The sequence below is a fragment of the Prionailurus viverrinus genome, chromosome A1, assembly GCF_022837055.1.
Source record: "Prionailurus viverrinus isolate Anna chromosome A1, UM_Priviv_1.0, whole genome shotgun sequence".
Taxonomy (NCBI): Eukaryota; Metazoa; Chordata; class Mammalia; order Carnivora; family Felidae; genus Prionailurus; species Prionailurus viverrinus.
This window is the reverse complement of record NC_062561.1, coordinates 2245127-2252971: the sequence shown is the minus strand read 5'-3', so window position 1 is coordinate 2252971 and position 7845 is coordinate 2245127. Positions and strand designations below refer to the sequence as shown.

The 7845-nt window shown below is 45.4% G+C and overlaps 1 protein-coding gene across 3 annotated transcripts in view; it reads left to right on the top strand.

The window, feature by feature from the left end:
- Positions 1–231: 231 nt before the first annotated feature.
- ZDHHC20 (zinc finger DHHC-type palmitoyltransferase 20) overlaps positions 232–7845 on the top strand; it is a 72176-nt gene continuing 64562 nt past the window's right edge. For 2 of the 3 annotated variants that reach the window (XM_047853088.1, XM_047853080.1), the window contains exon 1: positions 234–497. In XM_047853088.1, the coding sequence (XP_047709044.1) occupies positions 380–497 (118 nt within the window). In that variant the 5' untranslated portion in view covers positions 234–379. Of the gene's footprint in view, positions 498–7845 lie in introns of all 3 variants that reach the window. The other variant, XM_047853097.1, reaches the window with a different exon arrangement.

The window sequence follows — 7845 nt, the reverse complement described above, 5'->3', positions numbered from 1 at the left end:
CAACGGCCGCCGCCGGCGCAGGCCCCGCCCCCACGCCCGGGCCCCGCCTCCTCTGGCGGCGGGAGCCACGCCCCCGGAGGCGCGGCGCGGGCTGCGGCGCGCGGAGGCGGGGCGGGCGTGGGCGCGGGGGCGGGGTGGGGGCGGGGGCGGCGGGATGCAGGACCGGGGCGGGACCCGGCCGGGCGAGGCGCGGGGAGGAGTCGCGGAGGGGCCTCCCATCTACCCTTCCTGGGGCTCGGGCTCGGCCTCGGCCTCGGAGGCGGGGCGCCTGGACGAGGAGCGGCCCGGAGCTCCCGAGTCGCCGCCGCCGCCGCCGCCGCCGGGGGCCTGGCGCTCCCCTCGACCGTGGGGCGCCCGCTTCTGCAGCCGCCAGCGGAACATGGCGCCGTGGACGTTCTGGCGCTGCTGCCAGCGCGGCGTGGGCTGGGTGCCGGTGCTCTTCATCACCTTCGTGGTCGTCTGGTCCTACTACGCGTACGTGGTGGAGCTGTGCGTGTGTGAGTACCCGGCGGCCGGGCTGCGGGCGGGCGGAAGGCCGGGCCTCTGCGGCCCCGCGCCCCGCCGGCCGGCGCCTGCGCTCGCCAGGCGGCCGGGGTCCGGCCCAGACCCGGGAGGAAGGCCGGGCCGCCGCGCCCGTGGCTTTGTCGCGGCGGTGCGGGGCGGCGCGGCCTTCCGGCGTGCGCGACACCCCGCGCCGCGCTCCTCGGGGCCGAGGTCGGGGCGGAGCGAGGCGGTGTGAGCGTCCTGGGGTCTGCGGTCCCCCGCGGGCGCCTCGTTCTCCTGGGGCGGAGCGCTCAGAGAGGGGCTTTCCTCGAAAGGAGCAGCCGCACATCGTCCAAGTGTGTGTGTGTGTGTGTGTTGCATTCTTTGCTTTTGTTAATGTTGGCAATAAAGAAATCTGTCCCTCCTAGATCGCCTAACCAGCGCGAGAGGAAAACTGTGCCACCCGAAGAGCCGGCTGGGGGCCGGGGTGGGGGGTGGGGGGGTGGGGACAGGTGGCCTGTTCGCTGTCCCCTGCTGACCGCAGGCAGGTGAGCGGCGCGAGTGAGCGCCCGCTTCTGATTTCTCGTGGCGCGGGACCCGTTTTAAAGTTCATTTCTTTCGAGTTTGAATCCAGGAACTTACAGAAAATGCCATTTTTAAGACCGAAAGAATGAGTGATGAGACCTAGCCCGATTCTCTTTGATATTACGTCCATGCTGGGGGTTTGAGGTCTTATGTTCGTTACTGCCGATTCTCTCGTTAGTTCTTCGTACCCAGTTTCTCACCAGGTTCCCTGGGATTAAAAAAAAAAAAAAAAAAAAAAGGAGTAGCATGGCGGTACGCTTCGAGGATGTACGATTCCGATTTGAATAAGTTGCCGTTAAGATGGAAGGGAATTGTTTGTAATCAAAACGTTGTTTGAGGGCTCCGACTGTGTGTGTCACAGTGATTGGTTGCTCGGCCTTAAATGTTCGTAGGCTTTGGGTGTGCGGCTGTTCTAGGGTTAGGCTAGACGGTTAGACTAGCCTTCTGCTTTCCCGTATGTCTGCTGTTTATACCAGTGCTTCTTGAAAACTCAGGACCGAGTGGGAAGTGGTGTTAGTAAAAGCAGTCCCTTGGCATCCCAGAATGATCTAGTTCGTCCCCAGACTGAGGCCAAAGCTATCCAGAGGGCTCTTGTGACATGCACTTAATAAAAGAGCCACCTGAGCTAGACTGATCCCAACAGGATGAAATGAAAAGTAGTTACACCACCCAGTCCTCTTGAAAGTGGCAAACCCGGGACCGTCGGGTTGTGGCTCTGGGATCTGTGCAGCTCTCTACCTGGTTTGGACCGAGTTCTGCACGTGAAAGAATGCTTTGGTTCAGGAAGTTTCAGGGTCAGTTTTTAAATGAAAATAACCACCTTCAAAAAAATTATACAGGGGAGCCTGGGTGGCTCAGTCGGTTAAGTGTCCGACTTCGGCTCAGGTCACGATCTTGTGGCTCACGAGTTCCAGCCCCGCGTCGGGCTCTGGGCTGATGGCTCAGAGCCTGGCGCCTGCTTCCGATTCTGTGTTTCCCTCTCTCTCTCTGACCGTCCCCCCATTCATGCTCTGTCCCTCTCTGTCTCAAAAATAAATAAACATTTAAAAAAAATTTTTAAAAATTTATACAGAAAACTACCCCTGCGACTAGGCCCAGAATAAATTAGCTGTCAATAATAATAGCATTCATCTGTTGAATGTGATTGAAAAATGATGTTTGAATCCGTTAAAATTGACTAGATTTAGGTATTTCTTGAAGCTGCTTCCCAAAAGTGATAGTGATCATAGGATTGATTCTCTTCCGCTTTTGATAATACTTGGTCTTATTTACTCTGAAGTGGGCGTTTATTCCAGAAGTGGTACCAGTCTCATTTAATTCTGTCAGAAGATTATTCCCACGCCATTCTAATGCCACAGTGGCTTCGAAGTGCATCTTGTGAAGGAACGCTGTTACGTTGAAATCACACGTCTTAACCTATAGTTGGGTTTTGTCCAGAATATCAAAAGGTGACATTAAACATAAGGAAAGGGAAATGAATATGAATTGGGAAGTGCTGGGTGCGAGTGTGGGTGGAGGGGACATTTTATTCATTCTCTCCTTTAATCCTCAGTATCTCATAGCATAGATGTCTCTACAGATGTAGGAAATGAGACTGAGCACATAGGTCGTCCTTTGGTCACACAATTGTTGAGTGGCCGTTGTACTGTGATCCACATCTTTATACTCTCCAGGTAACCTTTAGTGAGTCAGTGCAATGATAATTGTTCCATGATTGGGGAAGGGGTTTCGGTGGGGATAAGTGGTTGCCCTTTCTGGAGATCGTACCTTGAGTTAGGCTTTAGGCCCATCCTTTAGAGAGCATACCCCAGGATTTCATGAAGTTACACATTCTGCAACAATTAAGGCCCAGTGCTTGACAAAATTTTAAAATATTCAGTAGTGAAAGGTCTTCCATAGGGCCTGCATTCAATACTTCTAAGTTTGGGACGCCTGGGTGGCTCAGTCAGGTAAGTGTCCGACTTTGGCTCAGATCATGATCTCGTGGTCTGGTGGTTCGAGCCCCACGTCGGGCTCCATGCTGGCAGCTCAGAGCCTGGAGCCTGCTTCAGATTCTGTGTCTCCCTCTCTGCCCCTCTCCCACTCACGCTCTGTCCCTCTCTTTCTCAAAATAATAAATATTTTAAAAAATTTTAATACTTCTAAGTTGTCTGAGTTTAACTAGGGAGGATTTGGGAGGTGTGCAGTGTCACGGGACTGTCTGGTTGAGCATAAAAGCTCATTCACTTTCATAGTAAAACTATCTTTACTGCTTATATATATTTGTTTTCATAGCACGGACCCTGCCACTAGAATATATCGCTATATAACTTTGCTTTAAGTTGAGTGAAGTGTGAGTTTTACTTGAAGTGCTGTTTTAGCATTATTTACAATAGCTACACTGCAGAAGTAGCCCAAGTATCCACTGGTTGATGAACGGATAAAGAGGAAATGGTGTATATATACAAGGGAATATTACTCGGCCATAAAAAAGAATGAAATCTTGCCATTTGCAACAACATGGACGGAGCTAGAGACTATTATACTAAATGAAATCAGTTAAAGAAAAATATCATGTGATTTCACTCTTAGGTGGAATTTAAGAAGCAGAACAAATGAACAACAGGTGAAAAAAAGGCAAACCAAAAAATGGGCTGTTAATTACAGAGAACATAGGGGAGGTAGGTGAGAGGATTGGTAAAGTCGGTGAAGGGAATTAAGAGTACACTTGATGAGCACGGAGTGCTGTATGCAATTGTTGAATCGGCCTGTTTTACACCTGAAACTGATACAACACTAGTATGTTAACTACATGAATTAAAATAAAAAAATAAAGTGCTGTTTTAATAATTTTTATAGAGTTTTCTTAGTTCCTGGTAATTTTTTTATCAAACCAGATGGGAAAGGATGATTGTATCTTTACTGTGTTAATTCATTTAATACTCAGAAGTGAAATAATTTGTCCAGGGTCATACAACCAGTAAGTGGCGTCAAGTGGCTTGGAGCTAGAACCCGTGCTTTTAAAATTAGCTGCTATGCGGGGCGCCTGGATGGGTCAGGCGGTTAAGCGTCCGACTTCGGCTCAGGTCGTGATCTAGCGGTTCTTGAGTTCGAGCCCCGCGTCAGGCTCTGTGCTGACGGCTTGGAGTCTGGAGCCTGCTTCGGATTCTGTGTGTGTGTGTCTCTCTCTCTGCCCCTTACCCGCTCATGCTCTGTCTCTCTCTGCCTCTGAAAAAATGAATAAATATTAAAAAAATAAAAAAAATAAAATTAACTACTATGCAAGAATAGTCTACTTGGTTATCAGGATCTGTACACTGAAGGCAGATTTCAGTCTTATCTGTAATATATGTATAGAAGGTAATTTTCTCCTAAAAGATAGCCTCAGAAGGTTCCTAAATATCTCAGACAATTAAAATGCCTGGCCCACAGGAAGACAGTTGACAAATAGGGTATGAGAGGCCCTCATTCCATCTTAGCCTCTGTAAGTTTCTAATTTTGTAATTCCATACACACACATATGAAATGTGTAATTACTGTTAGAAGACGGAATAATATTGAGGACAAAATTGAGTAAGAATTCATTAATCGAAGGTGGCCATGTTACAAGGGTGATAAGCAGAGAAATAAGGATCAAGTAATTAGTCATATCGGTGCTTGGTGTTCAGCTGAACTCCTCTTTTGATTTTCTCCCAAGGCTGATATTTAAACATGAATTTATGGGCGGATTGCCCCATTTTTACACTTTGGCCAAGATGGTTATTTCTGAGGAAAGTGCTAATTCAGGTTCCCAGGGTTTTATCAGGGTGTCTCATTCAGGTCAGCTAGAGCTGTTAATAGTAGACGTGTCCCTCTTATGTGGCATGTAGAAGATCTTAGAGCCCAGAGAGATTTTAGAGATGATCTAATCATTCCATTTATTTAACTGATGAAGAAACTACTGCATGGAACAGCTGTGTGGTTTGCCCGAGGATGGATATGGCTCTTTTCTCGGAGAGAAGTGTGTAGAGTAGAAACGTAACCTCTGAGTCTATGTATCTGACATTCCTGTGTCTCCTTCGTAATTTCTTCAAATTTAGAATGAGGCAAGATAAATAGTTGAAATATCAACATTGAGCATAGCTCTTGCCACAGTTGATTCCAGTGTTTTTTATTGATTTCAAAAGAACCAGCTTTTGATTTTTCTTGATTTTATTTTCTATTTCATGGATTTCTTGTCTGATATTTATTATTTCTTTTCTTTTACTTTGGGTTCCTTTGCTCTTTTTTCTAGTTTTTTTTTTTTTTTTTTTTTTTTCTTTTTAGAGAGTGCGAGCAGGGGAAGGGCCGAGGGGACGGGGGAGAGAGAATCTTAAACAGGCTCCGTGCCCAGCGTGGAGTCCAAGGTGGGGCTCCATCCCATGACCCTGGGATCATGACCTGAACCAAACTCAAGTTGGACACTCAACCGACTGAGTCACTCAGGTACACCCCCTCTTTTTCTAGTTTCTTAATATGGAAACTGGAGTCACTGATTTGAGTCCTTTCTTACGTGTTTAGTCTTGGAAATTTATTCCAGATACTGCTTAGTTCACATCCCATCAATGTTGATATGTTATACTTTCATTTTCATTCAGTTAAAACAATTTTCTAATTTCACTTTTGATTTCATCTTTGACCCATGGGTCAGGCTAGAACTATGCTAGTTTGCAGTTATTTGAAGATTTTTCCAGATACCTTTTGGTACTGATTTTGAATCACTTCCATGTGGTTGGAAGACATACCTTGCATGACACGACTCTTTATGTACCTGGGCTTGGTTTTTGGCCCAAAATGTGGTCTGTGGTAGAAGCGTTTCATCTGCATTTGAGGAAAACATATTCAGTGTTCAGTCGTGTGTTTTGCTGTTTGCCAGTAGGTAGAGTTTTCTATTATGTCATAATGTGCTGTGGATGTCAAGGCAAGTTGGTTGACAGTGTTTTTCAGGTCTCCTATGTTCTTGCTGATTTGCTGTTTGTTCTAGCAATTAATTATTGAGAGAGGTATGACTATAATTACACATTTGTCTCTCCTTGTAGTTCTGGCAGTTTTTGCTTCATGCATTTTTCAGCTCTGTAATTAGGTACATATAATGTTTGGGATTATTGTGTTCTCCTGGTGAATTGACCCTTTGTCATTATGGAATGACTTTCTTATCCCTGGTATTGTTTGCTTTCAAATCTAGTTTGGCAGATATTAACAGTACCACTAACCTTCCTTGTGATTAGAGTTAGCGTGGCAGATCCTTCCCCGCCCTTTTAGCTTGTTTGTGTCTTTATATTTAAAATGCATTTAAAATGCCTGGGTGGCTCAGTCGGTTCAGCGTCCCGACTCTTGATCTCAGGGATGTGAGTTGAAGCCCCACATTGGGCTTCATGTTGGGTGTGATGCCTATTTTAAAAAAAGAATTGAAATGCATTTCCTATAAGCAGCATGTAGTTGGGTTTTTTGTTTGTTTGTTTGTTTGTTTCTTTGTTTGTTTTAATTCAATCCAGTCTGAAATGTCTGGCCTTTTTTCCCCTTTTTTGGGGGCACTTTATAGAGCTAAAATTGACATATAACATTATATTAGCTTCAAGTGTACAACATAATAATTTAAAATATAAATATATTTGGGGCGCCTGGGTGGCGCAGTCGGTTAAGCGTCCGACTTCAGCCAGGTCACGATCTCGCGGTCTGTGAGTTCGAGCCCCGCGTGGGGCTCTGGGCTGATGGCTCAGAGCCTGGAACCTGTTTCCGATTCTGTGTCTCCCTCTCTCTCTGCCCCTCCCCCGTTCATGCTTTGTCTCTCTCTGTCCCAAAAATAAATAAACGTTGAAAAAAAAAATTTTTTTTTTAAATAATAAAATATAAATATATTTGACATAATTAAATGATCACTGCAGTAAGTCTGGTTAACATCCATCACCCACATATAGTTAAGTAATTTTTTTGCTTGTGTTGAGAACTTTAAATATAAACTCTCTGCAACTTTCAAATATACAATAATATTATCAACTATAGTCACCCTGCTGTAGAATCTATTTTAATTGAGGTGTTTTAACCAGTAACATGTAGTGTGATTATGATGTAGTTAGGTTTAAGTTAGGTAGTCAGGTCATGACCTGAGCCAAAGTCCACGCTCAACTGACTGAGCCACCCAGGCGCCCCTTGAGTTAATTTTTAAATGATTTTTGAGTTTCGGTTTTTTTAAATGATTCTGTTTTCTCTCCTTTGTTGGCTTATCAGCTGTAACTGTTATTTTAGTGATTTGCGTTAGGGTTTAGAGCATACATTTTTAAAAATGTTTTTATGTATTTTTGACAGAGAGAGAGAGCGTGTGCGCAAGTAGGGGAGGGGTGAGGGGAGGGGTGAGTACAGAGGATCTGAAGCAGGCTGTGCACTGACAGCAGAGAGCCTGAGGCAGGGCTTGAACTCATGAGCCCTGAGACCAACACCTGAGCTGAAGTCAGATGCTCAACCAACTAAGCCACCCAGGCGCCCCTTAGAGAGTCTAATTTCCATTTGACATTCAGTTAATGTGTGTTCAGTTGAATAGAATCATACAGTGAGGGTCTTCAAACTCACTTGAATTGTGTTTGAATATGTTAGAACAAACATCCACAGTAACAATATTAATTAAATTGTAATTACCTGACATATATTTCAGTAGTCTTCAGGGTTGAAGCCTAGATGAGAATGCCTAGTCTTTGTTTTGGATAATGAAACAATGATTCTTTGAAATTATGCTCATGTTATTTAAGAAAAAATTCTGGCCCCTATGTCTCATCGCCAGTGGTT